The 25,740-nt window shown below is 40.2% G+C and overlaps 1 protein-coding gene across 2 annotated transcripts in view; it reads left to right on the top strand.

Moving 5' to 3' along the window:
- Positions 1-25,740, top strand: part of Cdk17 (cyclin dependent kinase 17) — an 85,217-nt gene that overhangs the window by 48,623 nt on the left and 10,854 nt on the right. For both annotated transcript variants that reach the window (XM_006988462.4, XM_076554627.1), the window contains exons 2-10: positions 3,441-3,587; positions 7,695-7,859; positions 12,282-12,415; positions 13,590-13,715; positions 16,824-16,880; positions 18,080-18,194; positions 19,231-19,325; positions 19,738-19,800; positions 21,735-21,858. In XM_006988462.4, coding sequence (XP_006988524.1) covers positions 3,470-3,587; positions 7,695-7,859; positions 12,282-12,415; positions 13,590-13,715; positions 16,824-16,880; positions 18,080-18,194; positions 19,231-19,325; positions 19,738-19,800; positions 21,735-21,858 — 997 coding nt within the window. In that variant the 5' untranslated portion in view covers positions 3,441-3,469. The remainder of the gene's footprint in view (positions 1-3,440; positions 3,588-7,694; positions 7,860-12,281; positions 12,416-13,589; positions 13,716-16,823; positions 16,881-18,079; positions 18,195-19,230; positions 19,326-19,737; positions 19,801-21,734; positions 21,859-25,740) is intronic.

Consider the following 25,740-nt stretch of genomic DNA (forward strand, 5'->3'; position numbering starts at 1 on the left):
CATTTTGCTGTCCTGAAGGAATTCTCACGATGCTGAATTCATGTGTGTACTTGGTGGGGTCCCAAATGTCCCTGGTGCTCAGCTTATTTATTTACCAGAATATTTTTCATTGTTTGATGGCAAAGTAAGTATTTATTTGTACTGTTGTAAATTATGAACAAAGGAGCCCTTCCCGAATGTACATGGTTACTCAGATGTACTACGGTAAGAAGTCATTTTTATCCCCTCTTGCATCTACTTAAACCCACCAGGATCTCTTTAATGTTCTCTGTTAGCAGGCAGCTTCCACTGTTTTCCATCTCGAGAGTTCCTTTTCTTGAAAATCCAGAATTCTGTCTATATTATTTCCTACTTTCTACTCTTTCCCCAGGTTCAGGAACTTCCATTTTAGTTATTTTTATATGACTTTGTTTGCAGTTATGAAGATATCTTTACATTCTTGTTTTCGTGCCAGATTTATATTTTGCATTTGCAGCGTAACTCAGTTTGGACTGAACCACTTTTTAGGTGCTCATTGGCCACATTGGCTTATATTTTGGATAGCTGACCTCCATGCTATAATACAGAATCCATATATAATTGATTATTTTATGGTTTATTATGTTATCCTTATTCTAGAGCAATAGGCAAGAACCATGGTCAGCAAACTTTAGAATACGCTGTGTTCAGGTTCTGTAGTAATGCTATGTAGTGAGATAGACATTAGGGACCATATGGCTGTGTTAGAGAGAGTAGGGTCTGAAGCGTTGGTAGAGCGTGTGTTGATCTTGCTTGGGAGCTGGATTATGAGCACCTGCCTCGCATGCATGAGATGCTGCATTTCATCCTTAGCATTGAAAAGAATTATCTAGTATGACTTAGTTTCAAGTGTATAGAGACACTCGCGTCAAGTGGAGTATTCCAAGGGCTTACAGGTTCTCTTCCAGGAGCCTCTCCCAGGTGAGCTTTGGTGAGGTTAGTTTCTCCTCTGCTGGACATGGTGCTTCCTGAGCCTTCTCGAAAGGAGGGCTTCTGTAGTGTGAAGTCTTTTTGTTGTTCTTGGGCTTCTGAGATAAGGTCTCACCCAGTGTCTCCAGTCCAGCTGGGAATTCACTGTATAGCCCATACTGCCCTGACATCAATCAGCCTTTCCAGGGGCTGGGGTTACAGGTGTGAGCCACCATGCCTAGCTCTAGCGTACGGTCTTAGGGAACACAATGATAGTTGAGAGCGACTCACTTAATTCACTTCGATGTCTAAGATGTTGAAACAGATGTCCTGAATTGCTACTGACGGCCATGGTGGATCTGTGTCCAAAGGTGCAGCTATCAGAAGTGAAGCGGAGAGCATTTAGGACGTCTACAGTTAGCACACGTAGGGCATGTCTACAGTTAGCGTGTTCTTTGGAATCAGCTTAAGCTTGCTGGGCTGCCTCCTGTTGACATCTGTGTATTATCTTGTCTAACCCATACCAGAGCTTCCATTTTGCCTGTGAGGGGGTAACTTTATAAGTGAACTGAAGTCCTTCGGAAATGCTAGGGGCGTGAGACCATTTTGAAGGGATGTAAGGCTCTCCGTCAGTCCAAACTTGAGTAGATTCAGGAGGGAAGGGAGAGAAACGCTGTCTTTCTACTGTTTGTGAGCGAATTGACTTTCACACAGCCTTTAACCTGTTCTCAGTGGGAGGATACAGGGTGAGCAGGGCATAGAGAAGAGCAGAAAGCAGCTGGTGACGTCGACAGAGCCTCTCCTGTATTGTGCCGCTGCTGTTACTCTGGCCCTAGATTACAGTCGGAGACCCTTGAAGGACTTTCCCAAGTGACGATGCAGGAGAGGGTCGAACTCCCTGTCTGAGGTTCAGTCTCCAGCAGTCTCTGTCCATCCGTCATCGGATTGCGATCATCTGCTGATCTGCTTCTGCTTGGATATCCAGCTAGGAAAAATGAATAAAGCCTCTGTGGAGGGAGACAGCAGCATCTGGAGCCTGTACATTGCTCCAGTCGCACATCCTCATTCGCATAGAATGTCTGGTATTTAGTAAAATACCGCTACCCACACAGCAAAAGGAGGAAAACCCAACACCAGAAACATATCAACGGGTTATCCAGACTAGGGGGTTATAGACAGACAGTAGCTTTAACATATGGTGATTAATACGTTCACGAAAATAGATGCTCAGCTGAGAATTTCACTAGCGAACTGGAATCTATAGAAAAGAATCAAATGGGGGTTCTATAACTGAAGAGATGAACAGCACAAGTGGGTGGATTTCATCCCAGGTCAGCACAGGCGGAAGGAAGGATGATGGTGAGTTACAGGGCACTGCTCCACACCACTTTGTCTGTCTTGGTATCAGGCCAAACCCAGCTATCCTCTGGTTGCTTTTTAGACTGATTAGTCAACATGTCTTAAAATTTTAGAGCTTGGAGATGAAGAGAAACCGTATTGGATTATAGTTGCAATACTTGCCTTTTAATGTGTATAGTTTCGTATTTTATTCTGGCGGTGTTGTTCAAATTAGAGTAAATACATAGCAGAGAATGGCCAGATAGGAAGTTATCAGTTATAGATTTGTATTTGTGTTTCCCAGCCTTTGAGCAAACAAAAAATTTTCCGTAAGTCACCTGTTCAGCAAACCTAGAGTATACCCTTAGAATGGGAAATTAAGTAGAACACATATGGAAAACATATAAACAGCTGGATTTATTTTAGCACCGGGGTGTTGTAAAGGCTCTTTGTTTTATTTAGGTATACTTCATAGCTTGCAAGGTGATCTGGTAAATTTGGTTATTATGGGTCATAAAGAGCAATTAGAAAAGAAGGTGCAGGTCTTGGGGAGTTGATTAAGGGAGCAAGTTCCTTGTTTTTCACTTATTAGGCTCTGCTGATTCCAGTAAGATGGGAAAAAATATTGCCAGTTACATTTGACATCCTGTAAATTGTAACATGCACCCCGACTTCAGAAATGTTATAATTTAGAAGACAAGGCAAACGTTGATCTCACCTCCAAGTCTTAGTTCTGTTTCCTAGTATTTGATGATTTGCTCAGGGGAGGTCTCTGAGTGTTTTCCCTACCGCGAAAATGGGATAGGATGGATCTGACTCTTTCCTGAATGATAGTTGAGACTTGTGATGGAACCTAGCATCAAAATAATAGTCCGTTTCACTCTAGGAGTTTTCAGAGGGTACTGTATAGGGGATTTTCATTCCTTCAGATCTCATCATTCTTGTCTCTCTGCGGACTTCAGTAAAAATGTTTCCCTTCTATTGATGCCAACTGAATATAGCATTAATCAAATTACATCTTTTTGAACAAAAAGTGTAGATTCTGTGATGTTTGCTGGAATTGAGGACTCCTTAATATATTCCTATTTTGAAGATTCACTGTAAGCCCAGAATGACAGTTTTCTTGAGCAATAAAATACTTAAAACTTCAATTTTTGCTTGTTCTTCCCTTTCAGAAGTTTTCACGCTGCATCCAGCTGGTAGGATGAAAAAGTTCAAGAGGAGACTGTCCCTCACGCTCAGGGGAAGCCAGACGATCGACGAGTCGCTGTCGGAGCTGGCTGAGCAGATGACGGTGGAGGAGAGCAGCAGCAAAGACAACGGTAATACCGGGCGGGAGACGGTGATGCCGGGCGGGAGATGGTAATGCCGGGCGGGAGACGTCTGACTGCTTCCTGAACACCGCTGAGGCCTTCCGTGTAGAGAAGCCGAACGTGGCGCTCGGCTAAATCCTTCTTTGGTGTTTTGGAAGCAAAAGCCTAACTTGAATATTGGCTAATATATTCTGTTCTCATCCCAAATGAGATGGACTGCCCATGTACTTGGTCTCCTACTCCTGTGAATACCTTTCTGTTTTTTTTTTTTTTTTTTTGTCGGAGCTGAGGATCGAACCCAGGGCCTTGCACTTGCTAGGCAAGCGCTCTACCACTGAGCTAAATCCCCAACCCCATTAGTTCTTAAATATAAATATAGTATTTAATATAATATATAATATTATATATAACATATAATATACAATTATAGTAATTGTTAAATAAATTAACATTTAAATATTTTATAACTTGAGCAAGTTTATACAATTCTTGTTTGTAGCTTTATCATGGTTTATAGCATTCTGGATGTGCACTGACTCTCTATAGATTACAAGGTTCATTGGATGAGTGAGTTTACTATTTTCTTATTTAATGTACCACAGTGTGTTCATAATATTGAGAACACTTATAACAAAGACAGAAACATGATGTTTCATTTGACAGTGCTTTTACAATACAAAGTAATAGTGCCCAAAGTGTAATGTAAAAGATTGAAGGATTTGATAAGTTGAATGATTTAAAATGTAAACTTTGTGAAAATCTTAGAACAAGGTTGTACAATCAAAGCCAAAATAGCCCTAGGAATGTGCTAGAGACCAGGAAGGAGCTCATAAAAATGGCTACTAACGCGCCATGGTTTGCAGCGCAGCGTCTGGAGAGCTTCCTTTCCTGTGCACTTGAAATTCTGGTTGGAGATCTCAGGCAGTGATTGAAAGCCTGAATGCCTGCCCCATTGCAGGTAAATGCTTGTGGTGTGAGGCAGACAGAGGGTTCTGTAGGTCAGCAGTCATGGTGTGGGGCTGCGGACGCACTAACTCACTGAAATACTGCCTCGGTGACATCAAGAAGTCAGCTTTTCCTCCTAGGCCTCAGAGACGTGGCTTTTCTACTCAGACAGATCATTCTCTGCTGAAGGTTTTCCCTCTTGTCGGCAGAGCCGAGACCCTCGCTTCACGCCTGCAGCCTTGCTTGGTTTGGGAATGCTTTCCTTGATGGCTTGGTTTCTGACAGAAGGGGGGAAAAATGAGCTCCAGAAGAAATTTAAGACAATAATTTGGATTTCATTCTATATGGGTGGTAAAATTTGTTATTTAGCTTAAATCTTGAAGGTGATTTTGTAATATTTATCCCTCTTATAGAGGGATCTGTGAGCTACGTGGAGCAGAATCCTACTGTCCTCCCAGGCCCCCATTGACTTCTTGGTGATAGTGGTTGAGTCCAGCTTGCTCATTCTTGCAGCTAGAAAGGTCTGGCCAGGGTATTTGCAGTGATGCTCAGGGGTGAAAGAGGCACAATGTCCATCATGGTACCTGGCTTCTAGAATGCATTCCTAATGAATATTTGATTACCAAACTGTTGTGTTAAAATCGAGTCATGGAAAATGCACTGACTTTATTTAGATAGGTAATTAATAATTTAGACTAATTGATTATTTTCTGAAATACTTTAGTAATTGTCTTAAAATCTGATTAGTTTGTAACAAATGGTGATGTCATAGTTAGGGTTTCTGTTTCTATATAGAGACACCATGACCACAGCAACTCTTGGTTTTTTTTGAGATAGGGTTTCTCTGTGTAGTTTTGGTGCCTGTCCTGGATCTTGCTCTGTAGACCAGGCTGGCCTCACATTCACAGAGATCCACCTGGCTCTGCCTCCCAAGTGCTGGGATTAAAGGCGTGCGCCACCACTGCCCGGCCACGGCAATTCTTATAAAGGAACACATTTAATTGGGGCTAGTTTACAGCTTAGGGATTTAGTCCATTATCTCAGTGGTAGCATGTAGGCAGACATGGTGCTGGAGAAGGAGCTGAGAGTTCTATATCTTGATTTCCAGGGAGCAGAAGCATCTGTGTGTCACACTGAGCATAGCTTGAGTAAAGGAAACCTCAAAGCCCACCCCCACAGTGACACACTTCCCCCAACAAGGCCACACCTCCTAATGGTGCCACTCCCTTGGGGGTGGGCATGCATTTTCTTTCAAACCATCACAGGTGAAATGTTAAAAGTACCTAATATTTTAAAAATAGTATAAGTTGTTTATTTGTAACAGACAGTGAAGAAGGAAAAATAGGGACGCTGTTGGAACTCCTCCTCATCAGAGTGACTTGATATCATACCTGAAGACATAGGTAGACATTGATTCCTCTTTGGCATGACTACCATAGTCGGTTGCTGCTTATTTTCTGTGTATAACGTGGATTTCACCTACAGTTTTGACAGGAATTCTAAGTCTGTTGTTGACCTTGTCAGTGCCTACTTGCTAGAGTAAATACCTTTTTCCCCCCTTAGAGAGTTTTTTCCTTCCTCTCTTGTTTTTAGCATAAGAACTACACAAGATAGGTGCACACAGAGATAGAGTTCATGTGAAAATACTGCATAAGAATGTGTGTGGACTGTACTATTTAAAAATCTCACACGTAACATAATAAATTTATAAAGCAAAAGCGATCTTTGTCTAGTTTGAAACAGTGGCAGTCTGGCTTAAGGAAAATCATTTGTAACTTCTCTGAATAAACTGCCCCAGACCAATTTTTGATTTCCTGTCTCTAGTTTGATCACGAGCATGGTCGAGAGCCCTGTTATTCTGTCATTATGTATAGGCATGTAGCTGTCATGTATACTAACAAAATGGAGAAGTTCACACTTGTAGGGTTGTAATTATATAAATACCTTAGAAAAATTCTAATGTACATGGCACCTTCGGTCATCATCTGTGGTATTCCTCTCAACCAGAATTGGAGAGATTTCTGCAGTTTTAATAACTGTATCACACTTGGAAGGCTTAAACTCAGTTGAAGATGTTTTGCTCTAATTGTAATTCACAGTATATTGCGTAGCTGGCATGTTTGCATGTTGACTGATGGACTGAATCCAGGAAAGAAGAATCTTGAATGTTATAGATGAAATTTGATTAAAGTTGTTAATCTTGGCCACTTCACACATACTGGCCCTAACTTAGAACAGCTTTATTCAAATATAAATTAAAAATCATAAATGGAGGTGTAAGCTATTATTTCTAAAATACCTACTGTGAAAGATAACAGAGAAAAATTATATGTCTCGTTTTATTTATGTGTTTGCTCCTGTAACACCAAGAATTGGACTTGGCCTCACACCTGCTGGGCAATCACTGTACCACTGAGCTATATTCCCAGCCCTAAGAGTTTAGTTTTTAAAAATTGTCAAAAATTATTTTTTTTCATTTTCTTTAAAAGTTCAGCATAGAATATGGACCAGCAGTTCCATTTTTGGGGATATTCTTAATAGAATTGAAATAGGTGTTCAAACAAAATACCACTAAGATTCTCCCTCACGTATAGCTAACTGATTCTGATGTACTATATTGTCAGATGTTTCTGCTCGGTAATGACTCTTGGCTTATTTAAAGATTATTTATATAACAAAATACCAAATTTGGAGCCAATATCTCTGCCTCCATATTGATATGCATTTAAGTATTTCTGCTTTATTCACTAATTGACTTACCTTTCTGAATGTCTACCAATAGAGGTATAAATTTCTTTAGATAAGGATTATGTGTGTTATATTATATAGCATATTTAACCATGAGACACATGTATGATAGCACATGGAATAGAATCAAAGTAATTTTAAGATGTAGGTAATTTGATAATAAAAAACTTGGTGGGGTATATTAGTGATAGTTAACCAGTTTTGGTCATTGAAACAACTTAAAATATTAAGGTATTTTCTATAAATATATTTTTCATAGAAGTTATTTTACTCTAGCACTTTGAATAAATAGCCAAAGAAGTGAGCTTACATGTAAATGATCTCCATTAAAACCTTCTGTTTTGTTTTGTTTTCTTAATCCTTCTCATCTGATCCCGACTCTTGCGTTGACTGTGGAATGACTCCTGGATGCCGTGAACACAGAGCCTATTGTGAAGAATGGCAGACCTCCCACGTCCCACAGTGTACATTCCTTCCTTCATCAGTACACAGGGTCCTTCAAGAAGCCGCCATTGCGAAGACCCCACAGTGTTATCGGAGGAAGCCTTGGTTCCTTCATGGCAATGCCCAGAAATGGAAGCCGATTAGGTAATGTGGTTCTGTTGCATTTGACTTTCTGGTTGTAGGACATCTACACTGGGTGTTAGTTGTATGGAGAAAAAAGATGGAGGAGTGCTAATACCATAGAGAAATAATGTTTGCATATCTATTCACCCAGAAGAACCTCCATAAAAAAGCAGACAAAAGATTTCAAACTGTGGCTTAACTGTCATACTGTATCATAGTATGTAGTCATACTTCAGCAGCTCTTTATTTAAATCATTACCACATAATGGACCAGTACAAGAAATAGATTATCACCTGATCTGTTGTTCTTTTGCCTTTATGTCCTTAGGAATATCCAGGAAAAATATCTGCAAGTCTCTGATCTTTTTTGATACTGGTGTATTATGTTTTAATTTTAAAGATAATTTTAAACATTGCTGTTTCACTGTCCCATTAGATGATTGTATTTTCTAACATTCCTGAATATGTTATTCTACTGTTTGCTTTATTTCTTACCACTGTAGGTTACTCCCTGGTTCATTTTAGTAATTTTAAGACTGAGCCTCCCTACAATGTGGTTTCGTCTGTAAGAAATGTGCTGTTATCCCTGTCAGTACCGCACAAAGAATGGTGTGCTGAAAACATCTTGAGCTGGTTCATGAGAGATGATTACGATAGTTGGTTGTTAAGGTTTATAGTTAAGCAGCTAAATTTAAAAAACAAAGGCAATTAGAACTCCAAAGCCATCCCCTGTAACTGCTTTACTCCTGTCCACGATTATCGACTCTCGGAGGGTTATTTGCATTGTGTGTTGGTAGTGATAATACTACATAATGGTGTGTCATTGCACATTTCTCCCAGCATCCCATGTCCAATAATACTATCCCAATACTTTGAAGTCAGCCGTGAAGGGAATATTTATCTTCAAGAAATCCGGTATTGGCTTGTAATTATCGGTTGTGTAGACAAGAGGTTGATTAGTAAATGTTTTAGGTTTTATGGGCTGTAGTCTCTGTTGAATATTCTTTTGCTGTGGGTAGAAATCCTTAAAAATGTAACAAACATTTTTAGTTCAGGAGCAATATAAAAAACGTCTGTTCTGGTGCATGCCTTTAATCCCAGTGTTCAGGAGACAGAGGCAGGCAGATCTCTGAGAGTTCAAGGCCAACCTGGTCCACAGAGTGAGTTCTAGGATAGCTAGGGCTACACAGAGAAACTCTGTCCCAAAAAAACAAAACAAAATAAATAAAAATAAAAATGAGACGCTTGGTCTAGTTAAGGTAGTAATATTGAAAACGTTAGTAATGTACATGGAATTTAAAGTGTATTATGCCTTGTCAGCTTAATGGTAAGTGGCACAAAAGTTGACTAAGCAAATATTCTCTAGTTCTTGATATTCTTCACATTTCAGCGAAGTCCTTTAACCCACTAAGAGATTAGTGAAGTTCTGACCACAGCCTTCATCATTTCCCTCCACTTGCATCTTGAAGGAGACAGAACATCTGTGCTTGTTTGTTGATGTGAATACTCTCTTGATTGAATCAGATGGTGCTCACGTGTCTGTTCATGTCTGAGGTCAATACCTTTGCTGTGTAGTCCTTCACAAGTGTAGTCCTTCACAACAGGAGCGGTTGGCTTCTTGTTTGCCTGTGGCTTGGTTGGTTGGTAGTACCGGGGAACTGAATCTCTGCCCCACAAAGACATGCTGTGCAGATGCTGTGTCACTGAGCGTACATGGCCTTGCTGCACTTGGAGCTCTCAGCAGATGTTTGATACTTTGGAGGCCACAAGCTTCATTTTGTAGTGATGCTCGGCGAATAATGCTTAGAACACTCAATCGAGATAGCATCTTGCTATGTAGCCTCAGCCGGCATCTTCTGTTCCATCCTCCTGCCCTTAGTTCTGGAGTTCTGGGACTACAGGCATGTGCCTCCACATCCTTCTTGCTACTGGTGGGTAGCAGCTTTTGAAAAAGACTAGTCTGTGAGTTGGCTCCATTTTATTGTTGACCTAATGACATTTAATGAAAGGATCGTCACAAGAAGCAAAAGGCCAGGTTTCTTGTCTGCAGCTGTGTGTCTCAGCTCTCCGATCTGAAAGTCAGTTATCCTTGGAAGACTCTGATTCCTAGAATTTGGAAAATGAATACTTCTCAAGAACTATTTTGAGTCTGTAATTTTATTCAATTCTTGATAATTTGAATGGTTTTTCTTGTAAATTTTTTCATAATTTGAAACTATACAGAGATTCTCCCCCTCTCCTGCCCCTGCCCCCCTAGTGCTGGGATTAAAGGCATGTGCCACAATGCCTGAAGGCCTAGTGTGCTTTCTGCTGCTGTGAGAAATACCATGATCAAAAGCAACTTGGAGAGAGGGGGATTTTTGTTTTTTTTTTTTTTTTTGACTTCTACATCCCAAATCACAATCCATTGTTGAGGGATGCCAAGGCAGGAACTCAGGAATGGCAGGAACCTGGAGACAGGAATTGAAGCAGAGACCATGGAGGGACTCTGCTTACCGCTTGGCTCCATGTGGCTTGTTGAGCTTGCTTTTACATACAGCCTAGGGCCACCTGCCTGCAGCTGCACCACCCACAGTGGGCTGGCTCCTCCTGTGTCAATTATTAATCAAGAAAACTCACTGCAAGCTTTTCCTACACAACAGTCTGATGGAGGCGTTTTCTCAATTGACTTTCTCTTTTCCCAAGTGACTCTAACTTGAGTCAAGTTGGCAAAAAAAAAAAAAAAAAAAACCATGAGTACAATTAAACCCTTGTCATCTTGACAAACACATCATCATCAAGCCCCAACCGTTCCTTTCTTTTTTTGTCCCCAAGATATCATACTAATATTATTATTATATAACTATAAAGCATAATACATTTTTAAAAGTCCCATAGTTTTAAAAATATTTAAACACTTTTGAAAAATCCAGCCTCTTTAAAATATCCATCATATCTTTTAAGTCCAAGGTCTCTCAATTTGAGCTTATGTAAAATGAAAAGGGTTACATACTTCTTATTCCAAGAGGGAAGAATCCTCCATCTAAGAGTGGAAATCAAAGCTTTTAGCTAAATGTCCAGCATCTAGGATCCAGTCACCCGTGATCCTCTGGCGCTAAGGGACTTGAGTCGCTTCACCTCTCCTACTGTGCCATCCACGGCACATGCAGCTCATCTCACAGGCTCAGGTTGGCTCCGCTGCACACCCGCCTCTGCCCGGGTGCTTGTCCACAGCCGGGGACTCTAGTGTGTTCGGGTCTCCACTGTAACTGTATATATCCGCCAATGGCGTCATCTGGCCTCTCTCCAGGGACTCTGTAGCCTGCTACGTGGCACCGAGCCTTAGCCTCTCTCCAGGCTCTCCAGACTCCTTCAGTCTTGGGCTTTCCACTGCAACTGAGACTACACAGTGGCCGCTCCTGGCCTCTCACAGGGCCAGGTGCTCTCAGCTGCTCCCCATGACCCCTTCAGTCCCACACCTCCCCTGCTGCCAACACCTGTAACACAGGGGAGACTCTTACACATCGCCAACATTGGCTGCCAGCTTGAAATGCACCTTTGCCACCTTCTGGACCACGGCTCTGTGTGTGTGGTGACCCCGAAGAAACACTTGCCAGAAGATTTCACCTCAGTGGTGCTGGTCTCTTCATAACCACCCCTGCTTTTCACCCCCAGCTGGCCAGAAACCACAGGTTCTAAATTCAGAATATATGAAAAGCTTGATCGAATGCTTCCCTCCCCTGAACGTCACAAGCCACGCCTCCCATCATCTGTTGCTCTCAGCCTTCTTCCGACTCCAAGGGTCAATGGTTCTTCCAGCCCAAAGTTTCAAACGTTCCCACTCTCTTTCTCCATAACAGCACATAACAGTTCTGTCTGAACAAGAGCCCACAGTCCTGGTTCCTCTTGCTTAGTTTGCTTTGTGTTGCTGTGATAAACATCATGATCCAAAGCAGCTGGGGAGAAAGGGCTTCTTTGGCTCACCCATCTTAGTCACGGTACATCTTTGAGGGAAGCCTGGGCAGGAACTCAAGCCGGGCAGGAACTCAAGCCGGGCAGGAACCTGGAGCCAGGAACTGAGGCAGAGACCACAGAGAGGGAACCTTACTGACTGGCTCGCCCAGCCGGGTTTATTATACAAGTAAGGACCCACAGTGGGCGGGGCTCACCCATCCATCATTAATCAAGAAAACTCCCCACAAGCTGGCCCAGAGGGCAGTCTGATGGAGACCTTGTCTCGGTTGACCATAGCTTGTGTCAAGTGGCCTAAAAACTAATGAGCACACCTGGCCTGAGATTCTTATAAGGAATTTCTGTTTCGATCTGTCAACTGCGTATCTATGTATCCAGAATAGAGATGACTTTCAATACTGTGATTTCTGATTGTTGACTGTAATGATAATCAATTATACTATATAAGGATCTGTATTTTAAAGGTAAACAGTGCCTCCTTTTCTGTTACAGATATCGTTCATGAAAACCTGAAAATGGGATCGGACGGCGAGAGTGACCAGGCCTCTGGGACGTCATCTGATGAAGTCCAGTCCCCTACAGGGGTTTGCCTCAGAAATCGAATACACAGACGGATCTCAATGGAGGTAACCGTTTCCGACACACCTCTGTGTGAAGAGCACTGGTGTTTATGAAGGAACACGCACACAGATGGAGCAAATAGAGCTCATCTGGAACTCTTCATGAAGGCAAAGGGCACTCCCACCAGAACGGCTGCTGTGCCTGAGTGAGCCGGAGTCTGGTGTTTCTTTTTTCTAATTACCACCCTAAGACAACTGTACGTTAATTACAGTTCACATTCTGCAGAAAACATTTTCTTAATCACACCTTTTCAGTAGTCATCCGGACACTTTGTAGTTCATATATATATGTTTTGATTTTTAAGAGGTATAAATAAACCAGAGCCAGATTGTTCTCTGACTTCGTTAGTCTCTCCTAAATGGCTCACTACGTATACCTCCCTTTGGTAGATTTAAGTTAGTTCTCTATGTAAAAGAAGAAGGGGTGGGGACTGCAGAGGTGGCCCAGCACTTGTGGCCCTTGCAGAAGACCCAGGTTCAGCCACAGTGCCCACGTGGTTCCAGGGGACCTGATACTCCCTTCTGGCCTCTGAGTGCACCAGGTACACACACAGTTCACATACATAAATGCAAACAGAACATTCGTAAACGCAAATACATATTTAACCCCACACAATTTGTTTTATTTTAAAAAAAATGTATGTTATAGTGTTATGGACAGAAGTTTGTTCTGATTATTATTATTTCAGTATATCCTGTAAGTTAAAAGCTTTCTGACAAGATACTGAGCATGGGTTTTTTGTTTTTCTTTTTCTTTTTTCTGAGCATGTTTTAAAATAAAGCTTTAGGGGGCTAAAGAGAAGGTTCAGCAGGTTAACAGCGCTTGTCAGCAAGCCTGTAACCTTGAGTTCAGTCCCTGGAACCCCCATGGTGGAAGAGGAGAACTGAATCCTGCCAGTTGTCCTCTCGTTACTGAAGTGATGACATTCTGTGTTAGGCTGCTTACTTCTGCATAGAGTAATTGCAGAGTAAAGGTCAACTTAAATTTGCTACAGAAAGTACTGAGCCTTTTTTAAACCATTTCTGTAAAACCCCGTTATTTGCCTTTGGTTATAGTAAGTATTTTTGCCTTAAGTCATTTTGGACCTGCAAGAGAGCTTCAGTTACTTACCACTAAAAAACAACGTGCCTGGGCGCGTGCATCTGAAGTCTGATGCCCTGGTCTTGCTGGTCTGTGCAGGACTTGAATAAGCGGCTGTCCCTGCCTGCGGACATCAGGATACCTGATGGCTACCTGGAGAAGCTGCAGATCAGCAGCCCCCCCTTCGACCAGCCCATGAGCCGCAGGTCCAGGAGGGCTTCCTTGGTAAGTTTCTGGCCCTGCGCTCTGCCGTGAGGACGGCTTGGTGGCTTCTCTGGGGCGCAGCTCTTTTTCCTGTTTCTCCTTTTGTCCTTTTTCTCTCTGCACCTCCTCCCTGCCTCCCGCTCTTTCTTTCCATCTTTTCCCGTTTCATAACTTTCTGAAACACAGGGATCTGCTAGGCAAGTGCTCCACCATTGATTTGTACCCCCAGCCCTGAAATTGATTTTTACATGTAAATTTGGATCACTCACTCACTTTTATTACATTATTGTCTGCATTTTGTCATGGTGTATGGCAGCCGGACTTAGGTCCTACCTTAGTTTTGGATGTTTCTGCGGATGTATGTGCCCCATGTACTAGACATGCAGCCCGCCGTATGTAGACAGCACATTTTACAGCAGAGTACCGGACCCCAGGTACAGCGCAGTGAATTTGTGTGGTGGTGTCATACTCTGTAACCAGTACCCAGATGAATAAATGAAAGCTTTAGACACTTTTCTGTTACTTTTCTCTTTACTTAACACCCTTCTTCCTCAGCTTACCCATAACCCCTGCTTTCCGAAAACGAAGATTAGTTTTACATACTTGGTCATACATACCGTGTTGAGATTATACTCTTCATAGTGTGATTTTTCTGTCTGAGCCTTTTTAGTATTCATAAACGTGATCATACTTGTTTTTTAAAGTGCTTAATACTTTGCGACATATTTTCTTTGAGAGAGGGTCTTGCTGGTTTAGAAGTCACTGTGTAAATCAGAGTGGCCTCCTTAGCCACTTTCCTCAGCCTCCTGAAGTGTTGGGATCACAAACATGTTCTACAGTACCTGACTCTGCTTCCTGCTGCCTCTCATTTAGTCTCTTGAACTGTATGTAGTTATGACTATAGGTTATAAAATGTGTTTATACAAATATGCAAGAAATACGCGCCTTTATCATATAAAGTTGATATAATGTTACTAGAGAATCACAGCCTGGATGTAAATATACAAAACGTGTTTTTGTAGTCACTTCCTTTGTTCAGTGTTAAGTCTGTGAATTTCATCGACTTGTTGCTTGTGGTCCTAGTCTCTTCTCACAGTTGTATGGTGCACAATTGTATAAGCATACCATCTCTCTTGGTGTGTTAGACTTTATCCATTCTTGTACTTACGGTCTCTAAGCTTGTTTTTAGGCCTTGACCGTTATCTGATAGTGCTTCTGTTTCCATTCCTGTGTGCGTTTTTTGGTTATGTTACTAGATCCCAAGTAAGCTAGAAATCTCCCCTAATGCTTGCTGTCACTGTCATGTGATACTGTCGTAGGTAGACAGTATACGATATAACCTACTTTATGTATCATTTCATATTTGCATGCTTTTGTTGTAAGAGTCGTCTGGACGGTAATTGCTTAGACTGTGAAAAGTTATTTCCTGAAGTAATGAATTATTCTCTTGGAATATTACCAAAAAAAAATCTTCATTTGTATAAAGAGCACATTATGGATTCTAAATAGTGTATTAAAATACAGGCTTCTGGAACCATCTCTGACTGTTTTTATGATGCCTGTTGGTAGACGTGTGCGCACATTGTTAGCGCAGGAAAGTGTGCACGCCATCTTGTTTTCACCTTGTGCTCAGCACCTGGCATTGCCCTCCGTGAGTGTTGAATAAATGGGCTTGTCTTTTGTCTTCTGAATACTTTATACAGGGGTGGCAACAAGCTGCTAACTTCTGTTAATTATTTGTTAATTATTGTTAATCTGTGTAACAAAAAATACAGGCAAATTTTTCTAAAAATTCCACTTAAAAATTCACTAATTGCTGTTCAGATGTAATCATTGAGTCCACTTCAAGTTGAAGATTCCTTAGGGACTTGAGATTGTGTCGTCATTCTGTGCATTAGGATCTGACAGCCAGTCACTAGTGTAAGTCCTTCTGTTGAATTTCCTGGCCATCTACATGGATGGAGCTCAGGAGTGCTGTTCATCTTCTAGACTAACTAGTTATCCAAATATAACTTTAATAATAATTACAATTTTAGTCTTCAGTTCTCTTAGAGATGTATGCTTACTTTTCATTGGCACGTAGTCTACATATTTATGGGGTGCAGTGTGACATTTCAGTACATGTGCACAATGTGCTTTGATTAGCGTAAGCAGCGTATTTATCACCAAAATATCTATTTCTTTGTGAGCAGTATTTAAAATATACTAGGTATTTTGATATATTCTATTATTGTTGACTGTAGCTACTTTGTGTGTATATATGTACTTGAGTGTGTGTGTGTGTGTTTGGGCACATGTATTCATGTGTGTGATATATACTAATAATGTCACTATTTCATTCTCTAAAGAGCGACTCTTGCTATATTAATTTTTGATGCATCTGTTATATTTTATTCCATGTGTACTTAGTATTATAGTAATTCTAAAACATTTTGTTTATATAGCTCTTAGTTTGTTGTCAGTACCTTATATAATCTTTAAAGCAAACCTCAGTATTTTTGACATAGTCACTACTGGACCACAATGTATTGGGTGTTTGCAGGGTGTGGTAGCATTCATTCACCATAAAAAGAACAAGTGGGGAAAAGAAGTCACTCTTCAGAGAGAAAAAGTTCTTAGCTTACAGTTACATTTTCCCATGTGCCTTTCATTGTAGATGATGTTTTAAGATGTTTCAATGATGCTCACTGTTTTGTTCATACTAGTTTGAATTTATTCTCAATGGAGTGTTGTTCACTCTGTGAAAGCGAACAAGAAAAATTCACTACCATTTGAATTAAAACCAAATTAAGCAGTGCCATAACACGTGTTATGACATGTATGTATTGTTATAACAGAAGCCTGAGAACAGCTCCTGTGAGGGAAGTCTGCAGATTGGTTGGGGTTTCAAATGCCTGTGGCCTGCACATTTTAGAGGTTTGCATGTTCATTAACAGAAGATTAGTCATTCTTATATAGACTATTTTAATTATAAACTTTGCTATTTTTAAACTTTCTGATGTTCTAATAACAAATGTATTTTAAGGCTTGCCAGGTGTTCAACAGTTTCTACTTTTTAGAATAGAGTTACAAGTTAGAAGAGGTAAAGGTTTAAGAATAGATGCTAAATTCACAATTGTTTGCTTTCAGTCAGAAATTGGGTTTGGGAAAATGGAGACCTACATCAAATTGGAAAAGCTTGGAGAGGTGAGTACACTTTTAAAATAAGACATTTTCTTGTTATCCAGACTTGCACTACATAATTTTTGCCAGCTTAGAAAACTACAGATTTTTAGTTATTATCGTCTAAAAGATCTATATATACCTAATTCTGAAATGATAGCAGAACTAGATGGGATAAATTGTCTCAGTCCTTGAAGAACTGATAAAGATGAAGTTAATATTTCTTAGTAGACCTGTTCCCTTTTGTTGAAGCACACACAAATGCTGTGTTTTGTGAGTACTGGAACAGGCACCTACTTGTTTACTTCTTGGAGTCTGTTGTGATCTGGACATTGTGTGAATTCAGAGAACTATCTATAGAGATAAAAGTGATCAAAGGTGAGAACATTCTTTAGGCCGTAGCTTTCTTGAACTTGCTTCTAATAGCTGTACTGCTGTTAATTAGAAATGGCCTGCCATTTCCAGTAAGAAAGGGCAGGAAAAGAACGAGCAAGCCTTCAGGGGGCTTTTTAAAGGAGGACTAATTTGCACAGACTCTGAAGAGTGTGGAGGCCAGAGCAGGTTTTCATGATTGAATATTGTCATTACATTTTCATTGACAGTGCTCAGTGCCCTGTGGGTTTTATACACCATTACCTTAAGTGCCTTTGATATTAATCCATCAATCAGTTGTTAATCTGGAATAACACAAGAATGAAGGAAATGCTTTTTTATACTTTGGAAACACCACAGTGTGGTAGAAATATGGATATCATATATACAAAACTAAGGCATAGCTGTAAGAAAAACTGGATAAGATGTTTCGTTTTAAGGTAACTTTAGCATGCTTTAATTTAATTTAGAAAGCCGGGCGGTGGTGGCGCACGCCTTTAATCCCAGCACTCGGGAGGCAGAGGCAGGCGGATCTCTGTGAGTTCGAGGCCAGCCTGGGCTACCAAGTGAGTTCCAGGAAAGGCGCAAAGCTACACAGAGAAACCCTGTCTCGAAAAACCAAAAAAAAAAAAAAAAAAAAAAAAAAAAAATTTAATTTAGAAATTGAGCTTAAGGCTCTTTACTTTCTTGAGATGAAGCTTCAGTACATAGCCCCAGCTGTCCTGTAACTCACTGTATAGGCCAGGGTGGCTTCTGCCTCCCTCTGCTTCCCAAGTGCTGGAAGTAAGTCATATACTGCTATGCCTGGTGACGACCACATTTGAACAAGGACCTTCAAATATATTTTATAGGGAACGTATGCAACAGTATATAAAGGAAGAAGTAAATTGACAGAGAATTTGGTCGCATTAAAAGAGATCCGCTTGGAACATGAAGAAGGGGCGCCCTGTACAGCTATAAGAGAAGGTGCGGTATTTATATAAACAGTTAAGTCTAAGCCATATTAAGATGACTGTTTGTAAAAGGTGCTTAGGTATAAAGATAGTCAATGGCTGGAAGCCATCTTTAGGCCTTGCTAATCTCAAAATATTCAACAGAAAGCGACTAGTCAGTTGTATTACTGTATAGTTCATAATGAAATACTTACGAAGCTGTTAAAAATCTCTGACAGATAAATATTTGACCTAGGAAAACTTTATGTATTGGTATACAGAGACCATGATAACAACAAATTACTTACATCAGTAAATTTTACTAAATATAAGAATCAAATAGCATATAAACACGACCATTTTATTTTTAAAACTCAGATTTTTTATTGGTAATAGATACAACATATAGAAAATATTCTGATTAGTAGAAGGTCCTCCCTTCTACTCCTCACTTTCCCACCCACCCAAAATCTTTCTCTCTCTCTCTCTCTCTCTTTCTCTCTCTCTCTCTCTCTCTCTCTCTCTCTCTCTCATTAAAATGCCAATAGACATCTAAAAAATAATAAAATAAGATAAAATAAAAAACAAACCAGTATAGGACAAAATAAACAAGCAGAAAAGAAAAAAAGAACCAAAGAAAAAGCATAAAACACATACAGATGCTGGGACACATACAAACATACATACATACATACATACATACATACATGTGTACGTACGTACACACACATGCCATTGCAAGTCAGATTATTAAGAAAGAGCTTGAGCTGATTAATGATATGGAAGAGCGAAAGGTACCTTGTATTCTATGATCTCAGAGCCTCAAGTAGTTGATACGAAGTTAAAAGATACGGAGTTGTAGTGTTGGGGACAGTGTCAGGAATTACAGTGTCAAACTCACAATCACACAAGCAACGGAGAAATTCATACTCATTTTCTCCACTGTCAGTGTGGCTTTAAACTCTGGGCTTTATCTTAACACAGTCAGCTTATGTGCAAAACTTGGGGTTTTTATGAAGACTGACTACTGTCGACTAAATAACTTGCTTTCTTTTTTTTTTTTTTTCCAGTCTCACTGTTAAAGGATTTAAAACATGCAAATATTGTAACCTTGCATGACATTGTTCACACAGATAAATCTTTGACTCTGGTCTTTGAGTATCTGGTAAGCATTTAATAAACTTTATCATTCTGTTTTGCTTCAGTACAATAGACAATTGGACCTTTTAACAGCCCCAGGGACATTATTGTTTAATTATTGATATTTAATTACATTTATGTGTAGTGCATTCTGTTTCTTTGAATTCTACTGGGCTGGTGAGATGGTCCCATGGACAAAGGTGCTTACCAGCTTTATCCAGCTCCAGCCTCCTGACGACTTGAGTTTCATCCTTGGAACTTACAGAAAATTCAATCACTCCCTTTGTTGACCTTGGACCTCCACATACATGTCATGACACATACATGTGTGCCCTCAGACATAAATAAGTGTTTTTTGTTAAGGAAAAAAGCTCTTAGGTTGATCGGCCATCAGTTCCCAAATCTGTGTCACATGGTGAAATGTTGTCTCTTTTCAGGACAAAGACCTGAAACAGTACATGGATGACTGTGGCAACATCATGAGTATGCACAATGTAAAGGTATGTTTTACATGTCCTTTTAAACCTTAGTTAGAGCACAGCTGGACTAGATTGCCCAAGCCAGTATACTAGCCTCATACGTCATTTTCCATTTGGTATTTTTAGATTATCGCCTTCTAAGTATATTTAGTCAGACTGTTTTCTATACCATAGCTTTTAAAAATCATACCCCTTTGTAATGCTGCTTCACTTTAAAGGTCTTTTAAATTTTTTCCTTTTACAACAGTTTGTTCCTCTATATGTAGGATGGACATCTAAGTATATTCTAGATAAAAAACAAACATTTAAAATAAATAGACATGATGGGTACATCCTCTGAAAGACCCTTTTGATGATAAACTTCACTAATACATTTAAAACAGTGTTTAATTATAAAATAATCAGTTCAACAAGGTCAGAAACTTACAGGTGTCCTGAATGCTGTGCTGGACACGTAGATCTGTGTTATCAGGAGATAGTGGGTTTTCTTAGCATTAATTATCTGAGAATTCAAGGAATGCTATAGAAGTTGGCTAAGACAACCAGTGCCAGATGAAACCCAAAAGTTAGGAGTTAAGTGAGAGCATTTGACATAGCTGAGTATTAACAATAGATGTCTTTGACCTAATCGGCATACCCCAAATTTAGCAAAGATTTATTTATGCAAAATTAACAGTTCACGGAAACCTATTTTGGAAAAAGGCAGTGTGTGGTTGAGACATTTCTAATTCTGTAGCTAATAACTTGAACTTTGTTTCTTTTAAACAGTACATAGAGGAAAGCCAGTTTCTGTTCCTAACAGACAACTCTGAACACGGGCTAATCCGTTGCTAAGAGCAGGACTTTAAATGGATTTCCATGTGTTCTAGGAGGGTTTTTTTTTTCTATAATATTTTATCTTATTTTGTAATCTGTTATGAATAGCATTTGTATATTTTTATTTTTGTTTTCCCTGCTTTTATATATAGCAGTAATTTGGAAAGAAAATAAAGAGTTTAATTGGCATAGTTTGATATAGGTTTGCAAAGTCTATGCTTTTTAAGTTAGGTCCATGTGAGTGCTGTGACGTGGAAAGCATGTTATTGTCTATCTCTTAAAATTACACTTACATTTTTCAAGGCTAACATCTAATAGATATTGAGATGATAATTCCAGAGTTTTCCGAGCATATAAATATGCAAACTCTGGAAGCTGCTTTTTAGAATTCGTTCAGGCCTATCACTCATCTTCTGTAGTTTCACCTTCAGTGACCTAAAGACACTTGTGAATTCTCCGTAGGAAGGCTCCTTTTCTGCTAACCACAAAGCATCAAAATGCACTGAGTCTTTTCCTCTAAAATACACAAAAGCCCTCAGCCATTAACCTTACAGGAGTCACTCTTCTCAGTCATTCAGAGGACAATGGTGCCAGGGCCCCTCTCTGAATCACAGCGGATTTTGAAGAGTGAGTAGGAGGCACTGGAAGTCAGGTGCCCAGGAGGTGGATGAGGCACGGGGTAGGGTATTTTTATAGCAAGTCGTCTGCCAGCGCTACCCAGCACTGTTCTTTTCTGATACCTTGGCTCCTGTGCAGAACCGTCAATTCTGATGCCCCCTTTTAAACTGATGCTGCCCCTGTACAGACGTGTGTGTGTGTGTGTGTGTGTGTGTGTGTGTGTTTTTCAAGGAGGATATCAGTGGCAGGCTTTGGTTGGTTGTTACGACAGAATTTTATAATCTAATGCTAGCCTCCAGCCAGTGAACTGTTATTATTCAGAGTTTTATTTGCAGTATTTATTTTCCTGGTTAGCATTAGGTTAAAAACAAAATGATGCTTTAATTGAACAACAAACCATAAAATTTAGAAAACAACTCTAAGAGGCAAAGATGTCCTTAAATGGCTTTAATTACTTGACTTTTCCTTACAGCAAAGCCTGTTGCATTGTCTTCAAGAGTCCTTTTCATTTGTCTCTCTAGCTGTTCCTGTACCAGATTCTCCGTGGCTTGGCATATTGCCATAGAAGAAAGGTATTGCATCGGGACCTGAAACCACAGAACCTCCTCATTAATGAGAGAGGGGAGCTAAAGCTGGCTGACTTTGGTATGGAGAGATAAGATATTCATACAAACTTCCAGGTGGCTGAGTTCAAAAAAACCCACCGTTGTCACAAGGTGGCATCACTTTTGTGTGGGTGTTGTAGTTTTCTCTGTAGCTCAGAGAAGTGTGATAGAATTTAGGTGGATGGTTTATGATGGTTGTTAGTGGTCAACCCTAAGATGCACGGGTTCCCAGGCATTCTCCAGACCTCTGGGGTTTCTGAGACCTTCCAGGGTCTCTAAAGATAAACTACATGCTCAGGGCTACACTGGTGTTCTTTGCTTTGTCCCTGTGTTAATGTTGGCGCTGGTGACTCGAAACCAGTAAGAAGGAGAGTCACGGGTTCCCTGTGTAGGCTCCACTGTTCACAGTGTGAAGGGCCAAGTGTCAGTTATACTTCAGATACTTGATACCGCAGCAGTCAAATTTATTTTCCTCAACTTTCAGCCTGGGGTATAAGTCTTTACAGTATTTCTTGTGATAAAGTGAGGTACATATATAAAACACATTAACCTCACACAGAAACAACAGTAATCTAAAGAAAAGGGCTGGGGGTCCTTTTCTAAAGAATCACTGTTTTACTAGGAAATTTTGGACTAATAGATTGAATACTTAGACTTCAGTTCATTTGCTTGCTTGCTTGCTTTTTCTTCTTTCTTTCCATTCATTCATTCATTTATTATCTGTCTATCTATTTATCTATCATCTATCTACCATCTATCATCTATCTATCATCTATCTATCTATCTATCTATCTATCTATCTATCTATCTATCTATCTATCTATCTATCTATCTATCTATCTATCTATCTATCATCTATTTATTTATTTGAAACAAGGCTTCTCTGTGTAGCCTTGGCTGTCCTGGAAAGGCTGGCATCCAACTCAAAGAGATCTGCTTGCCTCTGCCTCCAGAGTTCTGGGATTAAAGGTGTGTGCCACCACCTCCCAGCCATATTTTGTTTTCTTCAGGCCTGGGTTAGTTAGCCATGTTGTTGAGATTTCACGGACGTAGCTTCCCTGGTATTTCCTGGAGACACACACAGTCCTCTCAGCCGAACAGCTTGGCATTCCTCCAGCCCTCTCCGCCTCCCGCCATCCTCTTTGGAGATGGTTCCTGAACCCGAGGTGCAGGAGTTTTGTTCTAGATGGATCAGCTGGCGTGGCTGCCACGGGATCACTTGTTCTCTGCGTTTTGACCAGCTGTGGTTTTCTGTAACAGTCTTTAGCTGTTTCAGAGAGAAGTTTCTTAGCTGAGGGGTTAGAGCTACACGTACCTGTGGGTGTGAGGATAAATATTTAGAGTGCAGTCAGGATTTGTGCGGCTAGTTTAGTGAGGCGGCAGCTGTAGGTTCTCCCCCAAACCCATATCATGCTAACACGGAAGCTGGATCTCGTGGGACTCCAACCCTAGGGGGTAAAACCAAACTACAGACCACTAAGGAATACTGAGTGTGGAAGAAATAGTCTTCCTCAGGCAAGAGCCTCGCGATAAGTTGTCCAGTACCAAGTGGTCAGCCCTAAAGTTATATATGTGTCCAAGTAACATTATGTGGACTGAGCAGATTGTATTTATATATTTAGGAATATATCTATGCAAACAATCACACACACACACACACACACACACACACACACACACACACACACACACACACACGGGTTTTTCTTGGGGCCACCAGCTCACAAAAAAATAGCATGGAGGTTTATTAATTATGAAAGCTTGGCCATTAGCTTAGGTTTGTCCCACTATCTCTTATAACTTAAATTAACCCATATTCCTATTAATCTACGTTCTACCATGTGGCTTTTACCCCTCTCCCATTCTGTGTGTCCAACTCATTCTGCATCTCAGTGGAATCTCCTGCATACCTAGATTCTCCTCCTCTTCCTTTCTCTCCCGAGAAATCCCACCTATACCTCCTGTCTAGCTATTGGCTAATTAGCTTTTTATCATACCAATTACAGCAGTACATCTTCACACAGTGTACAGCTATCCCACAACACATATACATATATAAACTCACATATGTGTATGTGCGTATATACATCATATACATATATACGTACACACACACAATGAAAGAGAAAGACGTCATGAATTTGAGATCTGAAAGCAGTTGTGGGGGAGGTAGGAAGAGTTGGAGGGAGGAGAGGGAAGGGGAAAATGATAGAATTTTAATTTCAAAAATGTTTTTAAATGAATTGCCATTTTAATAAAAACATAAATATATTTATATATCATGTGATACAATAACATATTAATAGAACACAAATAAATATGCAAATAAAATAAGGAAAAAAGGATTATTCAAGTTTTCAAACAAGTGAAAATTTGAGAATTTGGATCTGCTACTTTGGCTTTAACTCCTAACTTGCTGATGTTCAGAGACAATACAGTAGTGACATAAAATATTTTATGAACCTTTGATATATCAAAGAAATACATAGCCATTTACGTAACCCAAAGACCAGCATTCCCCAAATTACCAGGCGGTGACACTGGATAAAGATCCAGTTAAAGCGCTGGCTGGGGCACAGAGCGCCCAGGAAAGCAGCGGCAGTTCGCGCTCTCAGTTCCCACATAAGCTTTCACAAACCACGTTCTGGCTCAGCAGGGCCGCAGAAGACGGCACAGGCCTCAGAAGAGGCGCTTGGTGTTTGTGGGATTTATTCTTGTCGTATGTATGTGAGCGGTTACAAATTTGATGTGCTGCCCTGCGGAAACCGTGATTTATCAAAGCAACGTATCACAGCAGATCCAATGTAGAAGCAAATGTGGAATCCAGTTGTCCTTCATTAACGTCAAATTTAAAATAAGTAATAGAAATGTAGGGCCAGTCTTGCCCCACCTCCCACCCCCCCACCTCCCACCCCCCGCCTTTGCCATGGAAAATAGCTTTTTATAGAGATGTTATCGCAGACAGCCTGTTGTGAATGGTGGGCGCTTGAGGTTAGGATTGTTGGGTGGTTTTGGTTTTTGAGGCAGGGTATCACTGTGTTGCCCACATTGACCTCAAACTCATGATCATCTTGCCTCAGTCTCTTGAATTACGTGATTATAGGACAGCATTGCTACACCTGATTGAGTCTTGTTTTTAATCTATAAATAAGTACTTTTAAGTTTTCTCAATTTTAGATTATAAATATGGTAAATACCAACAATCCACATAAATGAAAGCACTTGGGTCCTTAATTTTGAAAAGCTTATGCCTGATCCTGAGACCTGGAAGCTGCCTCTGAAAAGCTTTTCCCCATATGCCCGCCTCCATTCGTCTGGTTTTTTGTTTGTTTGGTTGGTTTTTTATTTGCTTGGTGATTTAACTAGTAGCTGTTAATCCGTATCCCTCTAACTAATCTGATTTTAAGGGGTTTGAAAATAAAATACACTTACATACACTTCACTTTTAGCAAATTTTATATTGAAAGAATATTTTGTAGAGTAGCTTTGAATTTTTGTGTTATACAGTCAGAATTTGAATATTTTAGTAAATTTAGTTTTTAAATGCCAGTATAGTTTCTGCGATTAGCATTTGTAAGTTATAATAATTTTACTTTAGGACTTTAATACATTTCACAAATAGGAGATTTTCCAGCTTTCTGTTAGTAACAAGTTAAAAACCCATTCTTATTGAATAGTGAATTTCCCCTAGCTGTTTATGGACATTTGTATTTAGAACTTGACCATTTGTTTGAAGGGGCTCTGCTGTTTGGCTCCCTGAGTCTAAATGAGAAGCCACAGATTAATTGTGTATGCTTACACAGATTACATACCCGTTACCTCTTGGGCATCATTTATGCTATTTCCCTTAGAATTGTCCCTGCTCCTCCTTCCTCTCTCCTTGCCAAGCTAGTTTTTTCCCCTTAAGCTTAGTCCTGAAACG

This window comes from Peromyscus maniculatus, chromosome 18, assembly GCF_049852395.1.
Source record: "Peromyscus maniculatus bairdii isolate BWxNUB_F1_BW_parent chromosome 18, HU_Pman_BW_mat_3.1, whole genome shotgun sequence".
Taxonomy (NCBI): Eukaryota; Metazoa; Chordata; class Mammalia; order Rodentia; family Cricetidae; genus Peromyscus; species Peromyscus maniculatus.